This window comes from Lipophrys pholis (assembly GCF_963383615.2).
Source record: "Lipophrys pholis genome assembly, chromosome: 6".
NCBI classification, from domain to species: domain Eukaryota; kingdom Metazoa; phylum Chordata; class Actinopteri; order Blenniiformes; family Blenniidae; genus Lipophrys; species Lipophrys pholis.
The window spans coordinates 6,680,046-6,706,224 of record NC_137629.1 but is presented as its reverse complement, the minus strand read 5'-3'; the positions used below and the strand labels follow the sequence as shown (position 1 = coordinate 6,706,224).

General features: G+C 41.9%; 5 protein-coding genes across 5 annotated transcripts; 3 read left to right on the top strand and 2 right to left on the bottom strand.

The window, feature by feature from the left end:
• The first annotated feature begins 246 nt into the window (after window positions 1–246).
• nkap (NFKB activating protein) lies at window positions 247–6,367 on the top strand. The gene is made up of 8 exons (XM_080464941.1): window positions 247–750; window positions 2,331–2,411; window positions 2,490–2,554; window positions 2,639–2,734; window positions 2,811–2,853; window positions 2,939–3,139; window positions 4,394–4,543; window positions 4,653–6,367. Exons 1-8 carry the CDS (start codon window positions 365–367, stop codon window positions 4,825–4,827), a joined length of 1,197 nt encoding a protein of 398 aa, XP_080321067.1. The 5' UTR covers window positions 247–364; the 3' UTR covers window positions 4,828–6,367.
• Window positions 6,368–8,225: 1,858 nt separating this feature from the next.
• On the top strand, window positions 8,226–13,700 carry upf3b (UPF3B regulator of nonsense mediated mRNA decay). Its single transcript, XM_080465215.1, has 10 exons — window positions 8,226–8,473; window positions 8,702–8,808; window positions 8,891–8,997; window positions 10,657–10,755; window positions 10,901–11,011; window positions 11,102–11,145; window positions 11,233–11,421; window positions 11,503–11,654; window positions 11,736–12,042; window positions 12,160–13,700. The coding sequence occupies exons 1-10, from the start codon at window positions 8,363–8,365 to the stop codon at window positions 12,292–12,294; spliced, it is 1,362 nt and encodes a 453-aa protein (XP_080321341.1). The 5' UTR covers window positions 8,226–8,362; the 3' UTR covers window positions 12,295–13,700.
• A 4,016-nt stretch (window positions 13,701–17,716) lies between these two features.
• Window positions 17,717–20,502, top strand: rpl39 (ribosomal protein L39). The gene is made up of 3 exons (XM_080465440.1): window positions 17,717–17,766; window positions 18,056–18,159; window positions 20,292–20,502. Exons 1-3 carry the CDS (start codon window positions 17,764–17,766, stop codon window positions 20,338–20,340), a joined length of 156 nt encoding a protein of 51 aa, XP_080321566.1. The 5' UTR covers window positions 17,717–17,763; the 3' UTR covers window positions 20,341–20,502.
• A 294-nt stretch (window positions 20,503–20,796) lies between these two features.
• sowahd (sosondowah ankyrin repeat domain family d) lies at window positions 20,797–22,717 on the bottom strand. Its single transcript, XM_080465439.1, has 2 exons — window positions 22,500–22,717; window positions 20,797–22,369 (listed from the first exon to the last, which is right to left on the bottom strand). Exon 2 carries the CDS (start codon window positions 22,260–22,262, stop codon window positions 21,306–21,308), a length of 957 nt encoding a protein of 318 aa, XP_080321565.1. The 5' UTR covers window positions 22,263–22,369; window positions 22,500–22,717; the 3' UTR covers window positions 20,797–21,305.
• A 294-nt stretch (window positions 22,718–23,011) lies between these two features.
• pttg1 (PTTG1 regulator of sister chromatid separation, securin) lies at window positions 23,012–25,402 on the bottom strand. Its single transcript, XM_080466324.1, has 6 exons — window positions 25,297–25,402; window positions 24,694–24,783; window positions 24,463–24,605; window positions 24,302–24,383; window positions 24,035–24,196; window positions 23,012–23,164 (listed from the first exon to the last, which is right to left on the bottom strand). The coding sequence occupies exons 2-6, from the start codon at window positions 24,776–24,778 to the stop codon at window positions 23,082–23,084; spliced, it is 555 nt and encodes a 184-aa protein (XP_080322450.1). The 5' UTR covers window positions 24,779–24,783; window positions 25,297–25,402; the 3' UTR covers window positions 23,012–23,081.
• Window positions 25,403–26,179: the final 777 nt, after the last annotated feature.

The window sequence follows — 26,179 nt, the reverse complement described above, 5'->3', positions numbered from 1 at the left end:
CTTTTAATTTCAACAAACAGCTTTTCAACCCACCTTTACTTTAGCAAGTTTTCTTGTGGGTGAATTACGTAAACTCACTACAGACTGGTATTTCTTCACTTACAGATAAGTGCATATTTCACCTGAATAATTACGAGATTACAATATCAGGATTCATTATTATTATTATTTTTTTAATTATTATTATTTGGGTCGTTTATTCTCTTTCCTCGGAGATTACGTGGGGAAAAAAATAGGCGGAACCAAAGTATTGTTGATGGAGACCGGAACTTATCTCAGGCGGAAACTTCCTGCTGTTAAACGCTGCGTTTGCGTTCAGTAAAAAAACAACAAAAAACGAATCTTTCCGAGTTAAACCCTTAGAATGCCTCATTCGGACAGATCGAGCTCTGACGGCGGTGCTGAACCCCGGAGCCCCAGGGCTCGGAGACCTCGGACACGCTCCAGGAGCCGGAACCGGAGCGACAGCCGCGACCGGAGCCTGTCCCCGTACAGCTTCGGGCCCAAACTGCCCAAGCCGAGGAACCGTGAGAGGGAGCACGAGGAGCGGGAGCGGCGATTCAAAGAGGCCCGAAATATTCGACGAATCCGTATTGGAAGCCCACGCCGGAGCCGCTCCAGGTCCCGGTCCAGAGACAGACACAACCACTGGGACGGTGCCGGTAAACACGGCGGCTTCAGAGACGAGTATTACTACGAGCAGCAGAGAGACGACGCTCAGAGACAGAGGCAGGAGGCATTCATCGCCAGGTAAGGAAGTCAAACGACCATGAGTGAACAGACTTACTTTAGCACATTTGGCACATCGAAAACAGACAGCGACGACCCATGTCTTCCTCCGGAGCTCCAAACCGGGCTGCAGCTCAGAGGAATGGACTTTTCTCCCTCCAGCTGCAGGATGGAACTGCCTGCTTTTAGACCTCAAAATGCAGATAAGGAACAGTGATCTCCACACAGAGCCTGGAAAATGAGAACTACATCCCTGTTGGCTGGAGAAGTAGTAAATGCCTCTCAGTGCACAATGAGTCAACATTTTATTCATGTTTTATTATTCTTACAACAATCCAGCAGGAGATATTATTATATACACATGCCATAAAAATGATATTCGTGGTGATTATGTAACATAACATCATAGAAACGGGTAATATGATGGGGGTGGGGTGGGGGGTGTGTTCCACTTTGTATATATTCTTAAATGTGTTTCATCGTGAGACCTCAATCAAACTCATCCATCAATAACCACCACTCTGATACAATTACCAAAAGAGACTTCAAAAAATTGGATGATGGCAACTGTGAAGGGACTCTGATAAGACAATCACTCACTCTTTACAACCTCTTCTTCCCATCTGGGACATAAGGCCACAATAATCTTTCGCCACCCAACCCTGTCCTGAGCTTTGGCTTATGCTTTGCCATCTCTTTCAACTCACTGTCCATCTCTTGGCAACTTTGGGCTCCCTTAGCTTAAACTTCCAAATTTCAACTCTGTCAAGGGCGCAAAAGTGACTGATAAATACTGATTTAAACAACCAAGATGATCCACATAATAATAGAATAGAATATTATTGTCCTTTGGAAATTTTCCCTCTCTCTTCCTCATTGAATAATTGCTATAACAACAAAACTATATGAGTTTAGCATATGATTACAATTATACAGAGTTGAATTTTTTTGGTCAATGAGCCCAAAATCAAAAGCAGAACCTGCTCTGTATTTGTCAAAACCCTGTTCAGCTGTTACAGTATTACAGTAAATTACAAAGTCTATCCACCACATAAAGACACAAATCTGACACAAACAAACCAAAGTGGGACAAGAAACAGCTCAGAGTGCCGCTTCATCCAAGTCATGGTTGGCTCCAGATAGAGCTAATCCCATTTTACAATGGACAGCTCAAATTTAGAGCCAACAATTAACCTTAAATGCCTGATTTGGAATATTAGAATGAAAAAATCCATCCACACACAAGGAGGACATGTAAAACTTTAAAAATGTGCGGCCTTACAATATTTTTAATCTGATAAATTTACACAAACAAGTTATACGTCCAATATCCACAAATTAGAGCAAAATTACAAAACAGAGTAATTTCTAAATAAGCAGTGCAAAATAGCAAATATTGGTCTACAAAATTGACAAAAGGGCCAAAGTGAAGTAAGACATGCAAAAAGGCCACAGACTGGCACAATATGATGCTGAATATCAGAGGGAAACCATTTATTGAATATTTTCAATGAGTTGTGGGATTTCCATCTCCGATCATATGGAACTGAATTTCCATTTCAGCCGACCAGCAAACTGAGCCATGTGTTGTTGTGTTGCAGGCGTCTGCAGGAGCGGGAGAGGATCGGAGAATTAGGCTGTCCTGAAGTTTGGGGCTATTCTCCCAGAGTGAAAGAGCCAGAGTAAGTCGAGACACAGACATTTCTCTCTTTGTTCAGTCTTCACAAGGTTTATTGACGTGAAATATTTCTCTCCTTCAGCTCTGATGAATTCACACCAGTCGAAGAAGATGAAAAAAACAGCAGCTCAGAGTCGAGCTCAGAAGGTCTGCTGCATTTCGAACTCAACGTGTTGCCTGCAGTCATTCCATTAAGTTTGAATTTATGGTGAATCCTGCTTTGATCAACAGAGGAAAAGAAAAAGAAGAAGAAGAAGAAAAAGAAGTCAAAGAAAAGGAAGAACAAGAAGCACTCTGAGGACAGCGACCTCGAATCAGATTCTGATGGTGAGACGGTCGTAATTACACCAGTTCAGTCAAGAAAGATCATCAAATTTACAACACTGATGTTTTTATCTTTCAGAGGATGAAATAAAGAAGAAGAAAAAGAAAAAGAAGAGCAAAAAGTAGGTGCTAAAAAGCAGCAACATGTTCGCTTTGATCACACAGAAGAGCGACTTTCCACAAACTGAACCTCACATTTTCTTCTAGGTCCAAGAAGTCCAAGAAGAAGAAGGCAAAGAAGAGCCGCAAGGAGTCCAGTGACTCCAGCAGTGAGGAATCTGAGGAAGAGGAGGAGGAGGAGGAAGATCCCAGCGGGGTGATGTGGGTGGAGAAAACCAGCCTGGACGAAAACATCGTCGGCCCCGAGGCTCCACTCACTCACCTGTCGCAGGATGACCGGCCTCTGGAGTGAGTCTCGTTGAAACGATGAAAAGCTCAAAGTAGGCCTGAGACGATGACTCATTCTGCAGGATGATATATTGTCCTACAAATTATCACCGATCAACGATATTATTGTCCAAAGAATTTTGAGATCAAATTAACCGCAAATGTAATAATATATCATAATAGTGCAAGTATACCCTTTCAAATGCAATAAACCTTTAATTCCCATTTTTTAACCATTGTAATCGGAATGGCAAGAACTTTTAAATCATTTAAATAAATAAAACAAACAAAAAACTGCACTTGAATAAAAATGACAACTACAAACAATAAAATAGATCCGGTCTCTGTTAACAAAAAATAAATAAAACTCAAAGGTAAAACCAGACACACTCAAAACAGTAAATGATATTAAATACTAGAAACTCCCAGCTGGGGAAACTAGGTCGGGTGTTTCTGCTTTAGCCTTTTTATGTTGCCATCACTTTTCCCACAAATTTGGTAAACTGGCGTGAGACACAAAGATTCTAGATTATTGACGGGATGCTTCACTCCCTTCATTCCACTATGAAACCGATGCACGGAGTGAACCGGCCTGTTTGGAGGCGAGAGGCGAGGAAAACAAAGACGCTGCATGCATGTTTGTTTTTACTCGTGGTAATATGGCGATATATCCAGGCCGGAAAAATGTTTTCATTTCATTCATCATTCGATTAAATGATTGATTGATTATCATCCCACGTCTAGCTCTCAGCGTTCAGGGATGTCAAACAAATGTGTTAATGAATCTGACAGGTTAAGAGAAATATTTAATGTCGTATTGTTTCTGTGTGCATATAAACCAAAGAGGAGCTTTGACTAAAAATACTGTGATGACACCCTGTGAGCACATCCTTCTGTGGTTTTATAGAAACAAAATACGACCTTTATAGTGAACTAAACTCTGTAGTTTGGAGTAATATCCCAACATATAAACCCAGATGGTATCATGATGCTGTTTACAGAAGTTTGTAAAATCGTGTTTGTACCGATGCACAAATTATTTTCAAATTCTGCAAAAATAGTAATAATTGCCAGTATTACTATGTTATTAAACTATATGGCTCAATGTTGCACAGGCAAACCTTCTTCCCAGTTTGACTGCCTCCAGGTTTTAGATCTCACAAGCAGATTTAGGAACGCTCCACTCAGACCAGCTTCTACTGAAGCTTCTCACTTGACTTGGCTATGAGTCTTTATGTTGATGTTGGCTGAATACATGTTTGTTTGTTTTTTCAGTTTTGGCCATGCGCTGCTGCCGGGTGAAGGTGCTGCGATGGCAGAGTATGTCAAAGCTGGGAAACGTATCCCGAGAAGAGGAGAGATCGGTCTCACGAGCGAGGAGATCGCAAACTTTGAGAAGTCTGGCTACGTGATGAGTGGCAGCAGGTACGACAAGTTTTTACTGTGAACATGCTGCGGCACATTGGTTGTTTATGGATGGAGTTGACTTTTCAAATCTGTGATACTGACAATGTGTTGAATGGTGGCCCTGCAGACATCGTCGTATGGAGGCCGTGCGTCTGAGAAAGGAAAACCAGATCTACAGCGCAGACGAGAAGAGAGCTCTGGCGTCCTTCAACCAGGAGGAGAGGAGGAAGAGGGAGAGCAAGATCCTGTCCAGCTTCAGGGAGATGGTTTACCGCAAAACCAAAGGGAAGGAGGAGAAGTGATTAACTCGTATTTTGTCGACCTACGGCTCCGTCACTGTTTGTGAGTCTGGTTTCAGAGGGATGTACAGTGTGTGTGGGGTACTTGTAAATAAATGTAGTATTGTACCATATACACAGTTTTCATTCAGTCTTGTAAATAAAAACTCCAGAGCAGCAGAATACTGAAGGAAAATTCACTGTCAAGTTTGATTTTTATGGTTTTGTGCTCAAGTTATCTAATGAGAACATCCAATCAGATGTAATTTATTTTGGAAGGAAAAAGTAAACAAACTTTGTTGCTATACAGATTTTACTGTGTTCTTTACAACCTGGCTTATTTCTATTTGAGCTTATTTTAGAAGTTAAAACTGATCTAAAGGTTTTTTAATCTATGTTCACCTGAAATGCTCCATTAAATGGCTTTAGTGCTTTTTCACCCAATACATTCAAAAAGTGTTCATTACAAATGTATGTTCCTGTTGTTTTACTACTTTTTTGAACCAATGCAAAGTGTGTTGAAGGTCTGTGATGTGTGACAACCCATCTGTTGTCCTGCTAGATTTATCAAACACTTTCCAATGTATACAACAAACGGCACATCTTAATTCTGCATGAATTATGTAATGGTTCATTATTTGGCATTTTAGAAGCTGAAATTGAAGTTTATAAATCAGCATATTAGCGATGGTCAGGGTGACTTGGGAGTACTGAAATGAAATCAATTCTCAAATTTTATAAAGACTTTACAAAATAAACTAATGAAGATTTAGTGAAAATACACTGGACAAACTGCTTTTCTACACCAAGGTGGCAAGCAGAAAAGTATTTGTACTTCCATTACTGCACTTTATTCCCAACATTTGATGACAAATCTGTACTTTTACCTGTGAAATTCTCCAAATTGACACGACCTGATATAGAGTCTGCTCATGTGACAGTTCTACCTCACTCCCATTAGAATCAATTTTACCAAAGTTTCTGTAGTTCTAAAGAATAAAACCCATTTTGCTTCCACTGATTCTAAATACAGTTGAGCCAGACTCCTCATCCAACCGATAATGTGAGTAAAAATAGGTGTAATTATAGATGAAAGTAAATATATTAGAGGAAAAGTGTTGATCTACCACTAAAAGTACATGAACACTACACACAAAGAGGATATTTGGGATTTTGGATGAAATTTCAGGATGAACCTAAAATGCATCCATGCCTCTTGCACCACTGGCTGTTATGAGCTTAATGGCAACCTTCCCAACAGATCCAGGAGTCCAGAGCTAAATGTCTGTCACAGATTATCATCAGCAGGTTGAACAGAGATACAGAGAGGATGATGGAGGGAAGGTGAACTCCAACCTGCTGCTCCAACCAACACAAGAGGCTTCACAAGGTTTCCAGTGTGGAACGGTTTTAATCGACAACTTAATTAAAAGACTGAAAAAAAAACAATATAATCTTTCAATGTACAACAGAGAAATCTTCTCTGGGGCGTCTTCCCTCTCATCAGTTGATGTTCTCAAGTCCCTGATGAAGGAAACAAAAAAAGATCATTAAACTTGTGATATAATTACAGTTGTTCTGTTTGGATTTGCTTTTAGCAGCTGTGAGTGAAAACAGTACAACATATTGCAGCAAAGTGTTAAAGTTAAAACAGCATTGACAATCACTGCGACAACGAAGGCTTAAAAAGTTGTAAATCTTCCGGTACTTCTGAAGCCAACATAGATCATTTCAAGTGAGGAATATTCCAGATTTTGTAGATATACCTCAGTGCTGCTGCAACTTGTACTAGTCTGCAAACTTAAAGTCCCTGTCATTGCCATAAACCATGTTGGAAGCGATCGGGAGCTCTGAGCTGGATGAATCAGTACGTAGAAATCTATCATACTTTTGCTTTAAGTCCTGGCTACTTAAGGTTTTTTCCCAACAAAACAAGTCATCTTTGTAGCTTTTATCGTCAGTTGTATTTACAATTTGTCATTTCGTGCAACTTTTCATCCATAACCACTGTGTCGTCCAAGAAAGTTTCTTGAGTCTTGGTCATTTTATGTAGTTTTTGTTTTTTACATATATATTATGTTTTATTAATGCATTCATGGGGCTAATGATCTCTAGAGTTCCTGGGACTGGATGCAGTGTGCCTGATCAGTAATTTGGCCCATGAGAGCAAGAAACAAGCAAACTGGATGTGAAAATATTTGATCCTATAAAATATCCTACTTGAAATAATAATAATAATAATGATTCTCAAACTTTAAGAATCATACAATTAGTGAAATCAGAAGGCCTGGCCATCATCTCTGTTGCTCGATTGGTAGACTGATCGTCTTCCAATCGGAAAGTTGCAGGTTCAGTTCCCCATCTCCCCTGTCCACATGTTGAAGTGTCCTTGAGCAAGACATTGAACCCAAGCTTTGGGTGGAAAAGCCCCTTATCAGTGAAATCCAGTTATCAGGAGACACGACTGGAACGAATGACAGTAAACTCTGATAAATCCTCACACAGGTGGTGAAACTGACATAAAGCTAACTTCTGTAAAGGATCGGTAAAGTTCTGTCCAATTCTATTAGACAGTGTTTGTATTTGAGAAAACGGGAGGTGGGCTGACGCTCATTCATATGGTTCAATTCATCTGGGGGTCAATCAGAGGATGACATAGAGGGCATGTGACACCAACTTGACCTAAATGCACAGCTCAACACTTTTACTTGATGAATTGAATTTTCCGATAAGGTTTTGTTAAGATGACACATGGAGTCGCACCTTGGAGTCAAAGCTTCGCCCCGTTCCTGAGATCCTCCTGTCTCTCTCCATCAGGTGCCACTGCCACTGGGCCCTGGCCACTCTCTTCTCCTGCAGGAAAACACACAATTTAAACGTCATACTTGAATCTGTCACGTCAATCAGAGAGTGGATTTAAATAAAAGCCGCCTGGGTGGGAGTCCTCACCTTCCCTCCGTTCATGAACTTATGGATCGTCGTGGTGGCGAATCCCGGGATCATCAAACACACCGACATGAGGCCCAGACCGGGCAGGATTTCATACCACATGGTGCCGACGTTAACCGGTCAGCAGACACACAGGACCGAGCCGTCAGACAAACACCGATGCCCGTTTGTTTGGCTAAAAGGAGCTCACAAGATGGAGATTGACCCGTCGACCTACACAGCCCGCGCCGGAAAAGAAAGATGGTTAACTTCAAAATAAAAGCCCTAAAACGGGATCAAAAGCATAAATGGCTTGTAAATGGTTTAATTCAATTTGTTTTAAAGTCATTTTTTTACAAGAACTACAACCATTGAATTCAGCCAAGACATACAAAGAGAAAGAAGAGTTTTTAATATAAAATAAAATACATTAGAATGAGAGACCAGACGAACAAGATACGTTTGTTTTAAGTGACAGCGCCGCCCTCCGGCGGGGTGGTTAAGCTGCAGTAACAGTCCGCCACAGAGGAAGTTGGTCGGCTCGCTGCTAGCCGGCTAAGTTGCTAAAAAAAGTAAACAAGTGTGTTGGATGCGATGAAATTCAACCACTGCTCGAAGTAGCGTTCACACAATGAAGGAAGACAAAGAAAACACTCGACCGAAAGAGAGAAAATTGGAAATAAAGTGCGAAGATGCAGATAAGACGGAGAGGTCCAAGGAAAAGAGAGAGGCCATGACAAAGGTAAGCGTAGCTAGCTGCTAATGTAGCTACAACCCGTCACTTATTGTTATTAACTGTTAAATAAACACCTTGTTTGACTTGGACTTGGTCATATCTGGACATACAATCCATTTCGGGAGATCAACTTGCACAAAGGCTACATCAAAGAAAGTCTCGACTCAAGTGAATTTTAGTTTAGCAGATTTCACCAAGTCTGATCATTTGTGAATGTAAATGATGTTTTCACAGATTGTAATCAGACGATTACCACCAAGTCTTTCTAAGGAGGAGTTAGAGGAGCAGCTTCAGCCTCTCCCAGAGGTGGATTACATGGAGTTTTTCTCCAACGACACAAGGTGAAAGACCATATCAACATTACTTCTCATCAGTGATGGACTAATGATCATTTCATCTGACACAAGCATTTTGTCCTTTCAGCCTTTACCCTCACCTCTTTGCAAGGGCCTACATCAACTTCAAGAACCAGGAGGACATCGTGCTCTTCAGGGACCGATTTGACGGTTATGTTTTCATTGACAGCAGAGGTATACACAACGTGGGATGACAGATACGTACATGGTTGGGAGGGTTTTCCAGAAAGGAAGTTCAACAAACTCTGAGTCTCTCCCTGAACTTTGAGTCGATTCACTCTATGATGGGAAACTCTGAGTTTTCGGCTCCAGAACAGCTAATCTGAATTAGTTCAATCAACTCTAAATATATGAAACTTTGTGCTTCCTCACAGTCCTTCCTTTCACCTTTCCTATCTCCTTTATTTAACCCCGTGGATGATGTCACAGGGTTAAGGAAAGGTGTTCAGAGGCTTCATAAAGGAGTCAGGGAAAGGCGATCATGTTGTTGTATATATACAACAAATATCACAAGGTTTGAATTGAAATCTAAGGAAAAGAGGTTACAAGGAACTAAAGTGAAACGGCTGCCAGGTGAATAAATAACAAATCCAACTGAGAATAGGCTGCACAAGAACTTTACTTTACCCTGTTCGTTTTACAACATCCAGAATATTCCCAGTTGGGATATGGGTTTTAGAATATTTAAAGTTGTACAAGGCAGATTATTGCATTGGTAACTTAACATGATCTGCTCCCTTATCAGTCATCGTGAGTTTCCCTGAATGCTCGGATGAGCAGGTCCCTTTAAATGTTGTCGCCGAAAGGAAAGGAAGCATTGAGCCTCCTTTACTTAGCTTATTGAGAATTCGAACGTTCTTTATCATGGCCGCCACTAAAACACTTCTGGGATTAAGGAAAAGTCGATAGGAAAGGAGATAGGAGAGACAATCCGGATGCACTGCTTGAGTTACATGTGTGCACAACCACAATTGAAAGCCATCATCAATGGAGCCCTGATACCAGAAGTCACTATGGCAACAGACTGAAAACCGATAGATTAAAAGTCCCAGCGCTGCAGCAGCGGAGGAGCGACGATTGGGAGAAAGTTGCTGCCCAACTCAACTCATAAGTTTGAATGCATTACTCCATTGACTTAACTTTTAACTTCAGATGGCAGCAGACAGGTAGAAATAATAAATAGGTGTGAAATCTGAATTTAATTTTGTTGCAAGCCAACAGGAGAAAGGAAACTTGGAAGCAGCTAAAAATGAACTATGAAAACCATAATTCAGAATGAAAAGGCATCTATGCTATGATTGCACTTGACTTTGATTTTAATTTTAGTATTTAGATTGACGTAGGCTGTGAACTAAACATTTTTCATTCATGAGCTATTTCAAGTAGTAATTTCAACCCCTAACAAAAAGTTCCTCTGTTAATATCCTACTTAGTAGATTAACACAATGTCTACACATTTTTATTAGAATGGAGTATTTAAAATGTGATGATGCGTCATTTCATATAACACAGGTTTGGGACAATCCATTTCTGGGAGAGCTTCAGGTGGGAGGAGACACGTAGAAACTCAGGGTTTCCTCGAGGAAACCTGCCAGCGAGCAGGTTCTGTTCAGAGTCTGTTACCATGGTGACTGACTCAGAGTGTAATTCAGCTCTCTTTGTGGAAAGAATAACTCAGTTTCCCTCATTTCGTGGTTAACATAATCTATGTAATCTCGATAAACAAAAAAAAGTTTTCACATAACCCCCTTTCTGGAATACCCCTCATGTGTACGCAGATGTACATGTACACAGAAGTGTCTTCTTGCATGCCCAAATGTTGTTTTGTAACAGGTCAGGAGTATCCAGCCATCGTGGAGTTTGCACCTTTTCAAAAGACTGCAAAGAAAAGGAGTAAGAAAAAAGATGCAAAATGTGGAACCATCAATGAAGGTAAAGATATTTCACTGTTGTAGAAAAGTGAATTACTTGTGCTTACTTGTTGAATATTAAAACTGAGGTACTTTCAAGTGTGCCGTTGTTTGTCTGTGATGTTTTTTCAAAATGTCTCCATTTGTATTTTGTGAAATTCTTCCAGATCTGGATTACAAGAAATTCCTTGATCATTACAATGGAGACGATGAGAAGTTGACCTCCACACCAGAGACGCTGTTGGAGGAGCTTGAAGCAAAATCAAAGGAGCTTGTCGGTGTGTTAACAGTCTCTTTTCTTCTAAAACACAGTTGTTATATGGCAGACTCTGTAGGAGCATTACCTCATACCTTCTTCTTCCTTCAAGCTAAAAAAACCACTCCATTGCTGGACTTCCTGAAGAATAAACAGGTAAATAAATATATATTTGTTAGGATTATATGTGTTCAGTTGCTTGATGGCAGCTGGTGCCACATTTACTGTTTTCATGCTTTTCAGAGAATCAGAGAGGAAAAGAAAGAAGAGAGAAGACGGAGGGAACTGGAGCGCAAGCGTCTGCGAGAAGAGGAGCGCCGTAAGTGGCGGGATGAAGAGAGGAGGAAACGGAAAGAGACAGACAAGATGAAAAGATTAGACAAACCACTGGAGAAAGACAGGGACCATCTGAAAGAGGAACCAAAGATTAAGGTGAGTGACGCAGTGGAGATCAGAGCTGAGGATGATGTCCAACCTCTCATTTTCAATTTGTCTTCATTTTCAATTGCGTAGCTCCTGAAGAAGCCGGACAGAGGTGAAGATGCTGAGTCTGAGAAGCCCAAAGAGAAGCTCAAGAAACCCGAGAGGCCAAACAAAGATGACCGACTGAGTGTCGATCACAGGAGACGCCATAACTTTGACAGCCGGGAGGATCGAGTGAGAAAGTGAGTCACCTCACTCTTTTCTTCACAGATCTGTTTCAGTTTGAGAAAAAATATCTTCACACAGTCCGTCTCCTCTCGCAGAGGTGACGACGATGGCCGTAAGGAGTTCAGGGAGCGAGACATGGATCGGGACCGAGAGCGGGAGAAGGACCGTCGGCAGAATGAGAGAGAGCGCATCAGGCGGCAGGACGAGGATCGGAGGAGGAGGAGAGAGCGGCAGGATGGAGAAAATGCCTACAAGAAGCGAGACGAGTTCAGGAAGGAAAGAGCCTCAGAGAGAAAGAAGAGCGAAAACGTGACGGACTCTACCCACTCCGACAGGCCTGAGAAACCTCTGAGGGACAACAAGAAGGAGGACGGCGGGAAAAGAGAGCGGCTACGAAACAAGGTAAGACTTAAAGCAATGGCTGTGGACCGTCTGTTCTATGGAAACAAAAGTGAAGGTCAAATGAAAAATTAAAGATGAGAGAGTGAAAGAGCTTGTTTTTCTTTTTGTTTGCACCAGGACCGACCTGCGATCCAGCTCTACCAGCCCGGGGCCCGGAGCCGCAACCGGGCCACAGGACCCGGAGGAGGGGAATCCAGCGATGGGAAGCCAGACGCAGAGGCAAAGAAAGCATCTGAGAAAGGAGACGACTGAGCTGATATGTACAGAGGGCATTTTGAAGCCTGGTGAGTTGAGGGTAGACGGGCCTGCCTGGCCTCTGGGCCTCGTGTGCTGCAGCTGGAGCAGGGCTGCATCCTGGCCTCTGTTCTCAGAGGCTACAGGCGCGACGCTGGAGCCTTTCAGTGCCTCAACATCAACCTCTTTAGTTTCCAGTTGTCAGGAGAGCGAACAGTAACCTTTGGAGAGAGTCTGGCTGTGACTGTCAACACGAAGAATTCTCGGACCACGTCAACTCAAAGTGACCTTACTTCAGTGTTGTTTCTCTCACAGGAACATTCGCTTACAGCTTTGCTTGAGTCGCGCTCTGGAACTTCTCCACATTGCCAAGTTCTTCACCTCAGTTTCTGCTCTCTGTACCAAGATGTTTGTTGTAGCGTTGCCATTTCCAGTTTGAAGTGTACATGTTGAAATGACACCCTTTTTTTTTTCTTATTCTAAAACATCTAGTGAAGGATAGAATCTGCATTGTCTCGTCTTGGATCATATGTTGTGTTCGCTCATCCTCCAGTGACGCAGGAGAAATAGCCATTAACGAGCTGCCGCAGGCAGAGTGATCAACCTGTGGCCTTCTTCCCTGTTTTCTATACCAAGACTCCTGAATTATTCATCTGTGATGCACTAAAACTGAAGTCAGCATGGAGACAGATCACTGCTGGTGATGCTAACAGGCAGGAAACACTGGAAATAAAAGACATCTTCTCTAAAGCATGAGTGTTGGTTCTTGTGTTGAAACATCAAGAATATTTAGATTTTTGTTTTACTGTCAGCAATCTATTTAATCTAAGTGCACTAAACATACAGTAATGTGATAAAACAGAGAAGGGGAACCACATCCTAGATGAGATGAAAGGGTCAGGAAATAACCTGAGGAATCTCATCTGATGGTTTGTGTCAGATATTATCATGTTCTGTTAGTTAGTGTGCGATTAACTCGAAGACGAGCTCAATCTATCAAGGTTGAACGTATTAAAAATTACAGGGAAATTTCCATGATTTGGACAAAGGTAAGAAATCAGATTGTCTGTCCAAACAAGGGTGTAATGATGTCGACATACTCTTGTGATTCTTGATCTAAATAAATGAGACAACGTTCTGGACGTTACTGTGTGTCTGGATGAAATAATTCAGATGGTTCCACAGTATCATAGTTTAGTTATTGGACAACTTGGACATAATCTTGTGATGTGTGATCAAGCATAGTGCAGGACAAAACTGTCACTCTACTGTTAATCTACTGACTGTAGTGTCTGTACTGATATTTATGGTATTTACAGGGCAGCTTAATTGTCAATGTGTTTTTTCGCTTGCAGTTGTCCAACTTCCCAAACATATGGATTGTATTCACCTTTAGCTTTATAATAAAGATCAAGTCCTCCATCAAACAGATCTCTTGTACAATATGCAGCCTTCTTGGTTTGGGGTATTTGCAATAAGCCAATATTTGTTTTTGTTTTTTTGCTTTCTGCAAGTAAAATTTTGAGCAAACGTGTGTATTCTCTCATGACCATGTTTTTATTAGGTACATTACTGGGATTGTGTTTAGGAAAAAAAAGTGCACAGGGCTACGAAACAGCAGAAATAAAAAAAAAAACAGGACAAATGATCTGTGGGATGTCATTTTTAGAGACATTTGGTCTAAACTGTGCTCAACACATGAATAAATGAATGTGAGAGAATTGAAAGATTACCTGGAATGGTATGTCAGCCATGGTTTTAGCCAAACCTTCAGGCTGTACCAGTAGTTGAGATGTTCCCCCATCAACAGGGACATCTCCAGAGGAAAGGTTAGTACGGTTGGCATCAGTGCAGCATGGAGATGAAGAGAAAGCCAGTGTTCTCAATAACCTTGCTGGCATCATTTCCAATATTCAAGGAGAGTAGATCAATCAGCACTCTGATCAACAGATGGGCCACCACCCTGAGTTTACTAAGCACCGTGTCCCTCCACATTGTAACAAAGGTCCTTTTGAAGAGGATGCAGAGTTGTGTGAACGTACTGGTGGTATATCCATGCTTCTCCAAGGCCCCCGTGGCCGATGGAATATTAGACAATGAAAACAAACCAGAAAGTCTCCAACTATCAACCTTGAAGAAACTAATGTGAACAGCAGTGAAATTATATGGTTACAAAGTCTTTTCATGTCGCTTGTAATTTGTTGTCATTGGAGAAAGGTATTGATCATGACTCAGACCCTAACTGCTGTTGCTTTGTGTGGAATGCTGGGCTTAAGCTAATGATTAAATGTAAAAACAACAATGTGTGCATCTGCTTTTCTCTCCTTGGGCTATTTAAAAAAATCCTCTGGACAAGCCAGTCACCACGGAGGGTCTGTTTTGGCAGTCACTGGGTGCCTTCCAGGCCAAGTTTGACATGAGGAAGAAGCAGGCTGAGACTCTGCACAGCCTGCGATACTGAGCCCCTCTGAAGAAAGTAGTACCGCCAGGACTCCCAGCCTCACCTCCTGAAGAGGAAGAAGAACCAGCCTTCCTAACTGAGGGACTGGAACAAGAGGGACTCCAGCAGGAGGGAGACGCTGCAGCCCTCCATATTCTAACGCCCTCGGGAATACCCAGGGAATATTTATAGTTCCATATAATTTACATTCTTATATATGAATGTAAACTAACAGCTATAAAGGAGCCAAATTCCCAATAAGTTTCCCTACAGACCGTTTGACCTGGTTCAAAGGAAGTCCTGTATATAAAACACCTGCTGTCCACTGCTGCTGCCTCCCGCCCTCCACTCTCAGAGCCAGAGGGGGCAGGACAGTGGCAGGACGCTGTGCTCATCAGCACTTAGTTAAAAATTTCAAAATCAAATATTTTCCTATTCCGCAGTATAATTTCTCAGATATTGAAGGGGACACGGGCCCCCGGTTCCTACGCCTACAGATGTACCAGTCCTGTCACTCCACAACAAAGAGTGTGAAATTATATCTGAGAAAAAGAAGAAGAAAAAAAACCCTGCATAATAAATAAAGAAGAAAAGATGAGGCAGAGAGCTCTGGGTGGTTTATATATACAGCTTAAGCTGGTAATAACCAAAAGAAAGTAACTTATAAAGCTGCAAAAGGCAAAGTGGAGCTGAAAGAGGCTGGGAAAGGTCATTGAAATGGAGAAGAAACTTAAAAATATGGTGAAAAAAACCAAATAATACATAATGTAATGAGCTGTATTGTGAACAGGAAAAAATGATCTTGTTTCAGTGTAGCCTAGTATAGTTGAGCATTGTAGAAACACAAAAAATACCATGAGAGACATATTTACAATGTCCAGGTTTGAAATCTTTTACCTCCCTCTTTTATGTATCTCGTTGCATCATCTATTGTTTCATGAGTGAATTCAGTGTTGGACGAGTTGCATGTCTTATTTTACTTGGGTGTGTGTCATGTGAAGGGTTGCCTGACATACACTGTGACACTGAGAGGGGCAGGGCGAGTCATTATTGTTCCTGGAGTACTTCTTGCCCTCCTCTGACCACTGCCCATCCTGGACCGCCTCGACCAGCATTTCATTCTTGTCTCCATATTCCCCAGACGCCACCTCGATGACTGGGCAAAGACAGAACAAGCTAGTAAGAACAAAACAATCTGGGGGAAAAGACATGCATGCATGTCTTTGTAGTGCCTGACTTACTGAAATCAGCAGGATTGTGGTACGAGGGGCAGTGGAGGTCAAGGACTGAACCCTTGTAAAAGCACCGACCCTGACTGAGGATGTACAGCGACAACTGATGAACATAGCTTACAAGACAGCGACTCCCTGAATAATACATCAAGAACTGGCAAAACAGCAGGACTGGATATCGACTGCTGGCTGCTTCGGGTGCATAAAGTGAATCATTCTGTAAACTTACAGGTAGGTCTAATTTCCTGCTGGGCATCTCTGCCTGTCGCCCCTCCTCCAGTGTCCATGGATCAGCTGCAGGGTCATCAGCCTGTGCTGACCCGTCTGAGCAGCAGCTAATGGAGGCTTGGACGAGTACAGCAGTAAAAGCACTTCAGTTACCTTATCAAACATCTCAAAAGGCTTGGCACTTGGCTGGTGAATGGTGCAGATTATTGTCTTCCCTCCCTGAGCCAGAGACTTCAGCAGAGAAACTCCCTGGAATATTACATGATTATTACATTGTTATGTTACGCTGCTTGTGGTGTATTTTGCTTTCTGACTCTTTAAAAGTACCTTCAGCAAAGTATAGCACAAATAAAACTAGTGCAACTTTTCAAATACAGTATTTGCGTATGCTTTCAACATGTCATACTGATTTTTTCTTTGCAAATTATGCATTATATAGTGGTAAAATATATACATAGACAATAGTCCACAATGGCAAGTAACCAACTGTCTATATACTTGTGAGTAACGTATTCAGTGTTGAGAATTTTTCATAAAGAAACTGAAATATGCTGAGCCACTGTCAGTAAATGACACATATTGATGTATCACACTGACTTTAAAGCCTTAAAATATTCTTAGATAACATTTTTGGGTGTGGCATCATAACATATTCTGTTTCAAGGGTTGTGGTTGGATTTAATAATGCACTTACACAAATATTCTAAACAAATCTAAGTTTAAGACAAACGAAACATCTGTGATACAATTGTTGAGCTAAATCTGGAAAAAACAAGAGGCTTCTGCTTTAGATTTCTCATCATAAAGTGTCTCTTTGCATTCACAAATCATGTCTTAGTCCTGATTAATGATCCAGTGTGAAAGATGGATAGATTTAACTGAGGAATATGAAAGAAAATATAAAAACAGATATATAACTGATCATTTGTACTTTTAACTTTAAATTAGTTCAATTTATGTGCATCTATTAAAGATAACAGATAATAACACTCAATTGTGTTTACAGTGTTACATCAGGGTTGTATAATATTTCATAGAAATCTAGTATGAAAAGTTTCCCATTTAGAAAAACAAATGAAGCCATTAAATCATGATTCGTGTGGGGTTTTGGTCATTTTTCACGATAGCTGGTGGGTTCATCAAAGAACATGACAGGCGGGTTGTTGACCAGCTCCAAAGCAATGGCAAGTTTTTTACACTGACCCCCTATACTATGAGAGAGTTGGTGTGTCTGAGCATGCTCTTTATTTCGTCCACCTTCAACCCAGTCAAATGATGGATCACATTGACGCACATAGTCAAAACGGTTTGTGGGTAATAACTCTTCTTTGACGGTATATGTGACCTTAAACCCTAATATCGATGTATGTTGTAAAGGGATGTCGAAATAAGCACTCAAGGAGATTGGTGAATAAATGCACGTGGTTTCCCTCCGTGGCAGTGTCTGCTGTTCTACATATGTCCACGAGGAGTCGCCATTTGGAGAATGTGTCGCTTTTTCTCGGGCGCTGATTGGTCATAAACACCTACGTCACGTCCTTCTTCCTCTTCCACCGCCGCCATAGTGGGGAAAGGACTGTGGACAAAATGGTAAATATGAAATCTTCAAACATCCTCGTCTGTAGAGCGTTTAAACCCACTTTAAAGCGCTCATCCGTTATTAAACATCGTCAGAATATGTCACGCGTGTGTATGTTGTTCAGATGAGTGCAGTGACCGCTGATAGGACTTCTGACGTTAACCGGCTCTTCAGTAGAGATGCGCATGTTCGGAGTTCAGACTTCATGACATATTGCAGCATTTATGTGTTCAACACTTGAACACGTTTGTGAATTAACGTGTAGATATCCGTGCTGACGTGTTTGTTGCTTGTTCGCAGTCGTCCCACAAGACCTTCAGGATCAAGCGTTTCCTCGCCAAGAAGCAGAAACAGAACAGGCCGATTCCTCAGTGGATCCGAATGAAGACTGGAAACAAGATCAGGTCCGTTTGAAATCTGCTGCTCTGCATCTCACAAAGTCCAACTGAGGTGGACTAAACACTGAACTGCCTCCTGGGACCTGGTGCTTCAATCCCCTCGTACTTCCCTCTAGCAATGTGTTTAAACCAGCTGATGTTCATGGATGCTTCAATACACTTCAGGCACATTACGTTTCATTATTTAACGTGTTTTGTTATTTAACATGTATTTAATTTATATGAACTAATCGTACCGTGGTAAACCCTTTAGAAATGTCTTTTTCCACATTGACCCGTCTTAATTCCAGGAAGGTGAGCAGCCACATAAGAACGCTGACGGGAGGTCAAGGGTCATGCTCGGAGACCCTGAATGGTGTCCTGTGGGATTCAAACCTTTGCTCCGTTTCTCTAACCCATAGACTACCATTCATATATACAAATCAGGACACTTTTTTCCCTATAGTTTGGGCCCTCTTGTGGATTTAGCCTAACTTTTCTGCTACGGGTACGAGCCCCTGAAACACAACTTGGAGTCAAAAGTGACAAATTGCACGTTATCCTGCACATGTAGAAAATCAGTGTTTTGTCCGAGTTTACCTGTAGACATGGTTGTATTGTGTTTAATTTGTTTTACATCTCTAGAACATTTCTGTTCAATGGCTGTGTTAGAAAACCTTGTAAAGTATGTCTGCTCAGAATGTACCTCATTTTCCCTCCATTTGGATTTGTCAGTTCTAAGGGAGGCAAGAGACGAACTCATAGCTGCTATTTTAATTCAGACCTGAAGGTTTTAATGTCCATTCAGTCTGCTACAGATGCAGCAGAGATGATGTACTGACAAGGTTCTGAATGTATTTTTAATTCATATTGTCATTTAGTTGCACGCTTGAGCTTTAAGTAGCTTCTGTGTCGAAGGTCACTTGGTAACTTTCATTAATCACTTCTGTTTCAGGAAACTCTTGTAAGTTCTTACTGTAGAACCTCTGGAGGTTTTCTGTTTTTATTTCCTTTTGATTGCTATTATATTTCATATTTAAATATCGTTAATGTAATCGCTGTTTTGTCAAGTTTGCTGTTTTTGTTTTTTGAGGCACAAATGATATTTTAGATATAATCACTATAACTGACTACATAAATAAAGCAGGTCGGCTTAAGTCACTGATATACCTAAACACCACTTGTGTGGACCTAAAAATTAAACTCTTTCCTTACTAAATACACAATTTAAGTTACAGTAAATAACAAAAACCACAAGTTCATATTTATTTTTATTTTCCTTTGTACGGGGAATCTTCCTAAAGACAAAATAAGCCAAACTTCCACGTGATTATACTCACCATCTGTAGTCCTCAGCTTTATACAACTTTTTGACCATATGTGTTGAAGGTGTAGGGCATGGCTAATGTGTGTTTAATGGATTTAAGTGGCCCTGCTGTGCTGTTTTCATTGTCGGTTATTGCAGACTAATGCAGGAAAGAAGCAGTGTTGGTGTGTCGTGTAAAGCAGGTCTGCAATTGCAGCTCTCCTTGGCAGTAGAGTGCTGTCATTAACCCTGCTGAGAGCAAGTTTCTGCTGCAGAGCTCAGACTCTGCTCTCCGTGCTGACGATGGTGCTCTGCAGCTGAACACCGATGCAAGAAATTGCTTTAGTTTTTTTCCTCCTGGCTTTGCGCTTTTTCGTCGCTACGAGTCGAATGGTGTACCTGTAGAGGTTAAGAACTAGTTTTTCAAGGGGGTATAGTGAGGTTATGATGAAACGTGTCTAATTCAATCAGTACAGGAATGAATTTATTCCTGATGCAGCATCTGCATTATGTTGAAACCTGAAAGCAGTGATGAGCTGTTGGATTTGATCGTAGATAAAATGCAGCTTTTTCACTCTTTCCTGTTCAGCCTGCAACATTAATGAATTAGTCTGAAGTATCAGTGATTTTGTTATAAATGTTTTCAGCTTCATTTTGAAGATGACTTCTAACTGCATGAGCTTTCCTTTACTGCGGTGAAAGATTAAAGTTTGAATCATACTTGGCAGATAAAAACACAACATGGAAAATGTAACCTGTTTAATCTGACAGTAATCAAGATCATTTTATGACTCAATTCTTTGTGATTATTGATCACAATTTTTTTTTTTTTTTTTTTTTCGTTTCATTTCAGGTACAACTCCAAGAGGAGACACTGGAGGAGGACCAAGCTCGGCCTGTAAACGAGGATCTGTGGATCCCAGCGTCCCTCCATCTACCAGGACCTCCAGCTGCTGGAGCTGACCGCACGGAGGGGGCCATGTTATCTGGAGCAGCAGTCGTTTTGTACAGATACTTTGGTTATTCTCACGTTTGACAATAAAAGATCTGTGATCAAACATGAACTGAAGCTTTGCAGTCTGTTTTTCCCCTCGTTTCTTAAATCCACAGGAATAGTCTGTTTCCCTTTTCTGTGCTGACGCAGCTTTCAGACAACTCGGTGAAGAGGATTCAGTCTGACCACACAGCAAACACTTCTCACATACCGTTTCATGCAAGATTGTTTTTATTTCCAGCCTGGCACGAATCTGAGGTCTGGTTTTGTTAGTGGAGCTAAAGATGGCGGAAGTTCTTCAAGACGCTGAGCAGCAGAAAGACTTCATTGTGTCACGTGCAGCCGAGAAGAAAGGAGTCAAATCACCAGGCTGTGCTTTTATTAGGCTGTTGGAGATAAACCATTAAGTGTAACTTCTCAGTTCTCCATTGGGAGTTGTTTCATGGCAACAGCTGTCTTTACTTTGGGACTCACTGTAATCTATTTTTGGGCTTGGTCGAAGTACTTGAGGCTTTAGTGAGTTGTATAGTGTAATGCGAGTATCGATCTTTTTCAATGATGAAATATTTCCTGAACCAACTGGTTTCTGGTCTCCACTTCCTGTAAAAGGTTGAATTACACATTTGAAACCGAATAATTCACTGATTCAAGTGTAGTTAGACTTTAGGAGTGTAGGGTGTTTAGTGTATTGAAGTATTTGACTAACATTGTGCATAAATGTGTTTTCTCTGAATAAGGCACGTTTCCACTACAGATTTAAAAGAAACCTGAAGTGTTTATCCTAGAGAAAAAGCAAAAACCTTAATGAACCTACTTAGTGAGCGCTAAAAGCAGACAACAGATTGCACATATTTGGAAGTTTGTGTCTTTCACTCAAGATTTGCTTCCAAGAAAAGGAAAGTGGGGAAGCAGCTTCCTTAAAGAGCCAAACCTCCAGCTGCCCGCCCTGTTAGTCCGGTCAAAGTGATGCAGCTCTTCTGGCTCTGCGCTGTCCACCGGCTCACATACGGTCAAGCTCGGTGCGTCAGCGCAGTTGTTGTTGCCATTCTTGTTGGGGCTTTGCGCACAGCCGGGTCTGTGCTCGTCGTCCCACGTCCCCAGCAGCTCCCTCATCTCCGGCGGGGCGTCTCCCTTCAGGTACCTCCAGGCTCTCCTCCCGCTGTAGTCCATGGCGTCCACGTCGGCACTGAAGGCTCCGACCAGCAGCTTGACGACCATGTACTGTCCGTGCATGCTGGCGACGTGCAGCGGGGTCAGTCCCCCGCTGCCCCGCAGGTTCACGTTGACCGGGATGTCCTCGTTTTCCGCGTGGCTCAAGAGTTTGATCAGGGTCTCGTGCTGTCCCCTCTTGGCCAGCCAGTGCAGCACCGAGTACCCGCTGATGAAGTCCCTGCGGGTTAACAGATGAGGGTCCTCGGATAGGAACTCCAGAATGGTCTCGTAGTTTCCCTCCACGGCTGACAGCATCCACGCGTGCTCCATCCGGTAGAGATCCCAGTCGGCGTCCTGCTCCGGGGGCTGTTCGGTGGTCTGGGCGGAAAGTGCGCCGCTCAGGAGCAGCTCCTTCAGATGCTTTTTACGCAGAGCGGGAGTGAGGGAGCCTCTCTCCTGGCCGTCCCTCTGCAGTCCTGCGGGCGCACAGCTGTCACTGCAGCCTTCTGGCTGCCTCTGCAGCCTCGACCTACGCTGGGAAGCCCCGGGCATGACCTGAATGCCATACCGCGACAGTCGCTCCACAACGATGTCCTTTCTGGACGCCCTCCTGGCGTGGGCGCCGGGATCGCTGACAGCTGGCTCAGAACGAGCATCATCCTGCGTGCTCTCGGACATACTGCCTGTCTGGCTCGCTCTGCGGGCTACTTCCTTTTATTAGGACAACACCCTGAAGATAGCGTCAAGTTATAAACTCCGGAACGAGCCGTCCACGTTATTGGAACCTGTGCGTGAAGAGGGAAAGCATATTAAACTATTTAGCCGATTAATATACTATATGGAGAGTTGATTCTAAAGTTCCCATCCTAAATATTTACTCCTGTGCTCATTTCCAGTCTGGTGGCCGGAACTCACCTGTTCGGAGCGCACGTTGACGCGCGCATGAAGACGCACCGACTACATGCAGCAAAGTCCAAATCATACAAATTTAATCTTCAAAGTTTATTTCGAGTTACGAAGCTCAAGAGCCTCTCGAGAAAAGGTTTCCTTGTGTAAGAGGAACTGAGACAAAGTTCAACTCTAATCTCAAAACTGAAGCGACGAGACTCTCGCATGTGACCACTGCTGGTCCCAAGAAGGAAGTTCTACACTTCCCCGGGAGTTGACCGCAGTAAAACCTCGTACTGACGAATAAAGATCGTTTCGCTGCCACCAGGTGGACAACGAGAGGAGCCACAGAGATTATTTCCCCCCTCATTTTACATTATTGGATGAAGGATGTGTCCTGAACACACATGTTGAGTTTTGTGTGAATCATGATGTAAACTTCATACAAGTCAAAATTTCCTAACCTTTTGCAAGTAGTGCAAGAGCATTTATATTAACTAAATAATTTTGAGCATAAATCCCAGCCTGAGACACAAGAGTCAAAGTGACAGGTAGAAACTTTATTAAAACAAAATTTAAGGTAGTTTAAAAACAGGAATACATTCGAAGTCAGTATGTAACAGATTCTGGAGGAAGCTCAACAGTCAGCTCATTGAGGGTTTCCAGGAAGGCATCCAGCTCTGAACAGCCACCTGGAAGAAAGACTTAAGTTAATGATACTGGTATAAGTTCAGCTTGTGCACCGTACTTAAAGCTACAATCACACAAGTGTGATTTCCAACAGAAGAAGAAGACAGCACATGAAGAGATTTCTCACTTTAAGGTTGTTGTTACAGCATGTAAATAGCAAATTCTGAATAATTTCATTGGAAGTAAATTATCCACGGTGGCAACCCCAAACAGCAAAATTGGTAGATTAGATTAAAAAATTTTTTTTTTTTTTTTTTTAGTAGAGCTGCTACTCAGTGGTTTTGATCACCTGCAATTGTCAGACTACTACAAGGAGCACATAATGTTGTACTTTTGGAATATTCCAATCGTTTTATGTACACATTTTGATACCATTTTATTTTTCCTATTCATTTGCTGCTCCAAGAAGTCCAAAGGTAACCAACAAAGTTCTGTTTAATGGAAATGACAATAAAGGTTCTCATCCTTAAGGGCTCTTATTTAATATTTAAAAAAGGCCACTGAGCTGCTGATCATTTGACACAGCAATGAAGTCACTCATTTGAAAGGGTTAAAAAACCCAAACCGAGCTCTACAGGGACGCAATCTTTGGGAGGACAGTTTTTAATGTAGACACCAACACTTTGTGTTCAATTTGCACCATGGAACAAAGAAAAGGTTAGCCTCCTTCAGTCTAATCTCTCACTTTTAATAATCAAAATCAACTTGTTATAGCAACACTTTATTTCAACCATTTGCTGATTTTGATCAGCAAGTAATCAGATTTCTTTCCTCCCTATATGTGAAATTTATTCATTTTCACCATCTCTATTGAACTGAACCTCGTTTGAAACATGGTTGTCAAATGTTCAGACATGAATGCAGCTTGATACCTGAAGGTTCTGTTATCTTCATAGGCGACACATTTGGAAGTGGATCGAGATTTTCAAAGTTGTCCTCACTCAATCGTGGTGCGTGTGGGAAACAGGCAAGGCCCGGGAGAGCAAAGTCACTGAGATGAATTAAATCCTCAGGTACGCTGTACTTCTCATACTCTGAAACAGTCACAGCAACATTTGCCAGAGTTAGGGCTTGGCATTTCAAGACCAATGCAAACAGGAAAATGTCAAACTCAGCATTGCTTCAAATAAAAGATTTACCTAGTGGATCGTACGGGATGAACTTCTCAATTTCTGGATATTCCTCCACTTTGGTCAGAGGAAGGCATTTCACTGTTGTCTCCTGTAGACGGCACAATACTGCCTCAGTTCAAGTACATCTTAAACACAGGCCAAACAAGTAGGATTACATCCAGACAAACCTGTGGCTTTAGGAGTTTCTTATCTTCTTCATTGATGGCAGGTGTTGAGATTCTCTTGTTAACAGCACCAAAAGCTTTTCGGCCGCCAGAAGGCACAGGGGTATGCAAGAGTTTGCCAGGCATGGGAGACTTGAGGGGATTCTCTGGTGAGGAAAAGCAACAGATATGTTGCATACTTGTCATAAGATAAAAAACAAAAAAAAAATGGAAGAAAAGCCTGCATGTACGTACCTGGAGCAGACTGAAGCCGCTCTCGCCTCAGTGATGTAGGGCCACGACGGACATATTCACGCTCTGCAAAGGTGATGTGTGCCATCTTATCTAAGAAGGAAAGATTAAGAGATTGGAATAAGTCATTATGGAATAGACATTTGTGCAGTAAACATTTAAACAGATTGCAGTTTTTACATTGCTACAGGCTGCATCTCAACTTTTCATGTACAGTCCAATTACCGCTTCATACTGCATGACAAGTGGACTCGTTTCTACAAGTTGCAACCGTTTACAGATTAAAAAGTACGAAGTAGCCTAGTGAGCTTAAACGGACTTCAGGAAAAGACGATATGTAAAACTTTGAGGAAACCAGCAGGTAAAGCAGTTTGTCTCAACTTGCATTCCACGTTCGAAGCCGTCGATTACACATAGATAATCGTTATGTTAAGACAAGAAAATATACGGTCATAACCAGATAACTTAACGATATTAACTTTACCGTTAACGCTAAGCTAGCTAGTATGCTCGTCTTGATCTGCGTAGGAAGGCACTAGTACAAATAAGTTAGTAAAAAACAAAACACCAAAAGCTACTTTGAAACATGGTCGATGTTGGTTTTACCTCCGTCAGCTGTGAGAAGTGCAGACGCTGTGTTTACCGCTGCGTTTCCTCAGTGTGGAGAGTTGCTTGGATATGAAACAGGAGCGACGCGGCTTGTTTTTTTTAAATACACTGCTGACGTCTGATTGGACGAACAAGAACACGTGACAAGTGTGGGCGGGTCTTCCAACCTTCCATAGAAATATCAAATTTTAGGGCGCGCGCGCACACACTTCATTTTAAGATCAATGTGTTTTTCAGACGTATGTATTAATGTATTACCAATGCAGTTTTTTTTTGGTCAGAAGTTGTAAAGTGTGTCTGAAGAATTGAATTTTCACCATCTAAAACTATCTGGTACCCGTGGATTGCTGTGATCAAGATTACTTCAGTTGTCCTCCTGTAAAGACCAACACAGATTAAAAAAAAATTAAAAATGAACATTTGGACAATATTTGCAACTGTATAGTAAATATATGGAATGAAGAATTCTCTCGTAAATACGTAGGATAAGATTAGATGGTATTGCAGGGGTATCCAAACGCGGTCCGGGAGGGCCGGTGTCCTGCATGTTTTAGTTCTCTCCCTGCTTCAGCATACCTGAATTTAATGATGATGTCATCACCAAGGTTGTGAAAAAGCCCAATAACGAGCCCTTTATTGCAATCAGGTGTGTTGCAACTGGGAGCCAGCTAAACCCTGCAGGACGCCGGCTCTCCAGGACCGAGCTTGGAAACCCTTGTATTACTGTTTCCAGCAGGTGCCAATTTATGTCAGTCTCTATTCACTCACACTGGAAAAACAAATGTTGAAAATTGTCCATTTCTTATTTTAAGTACGAAAACACCACGATTTTAATCTCTAATCTCAGTCGTTCATTTGTAAATGTAATCTCTCTGGGGTT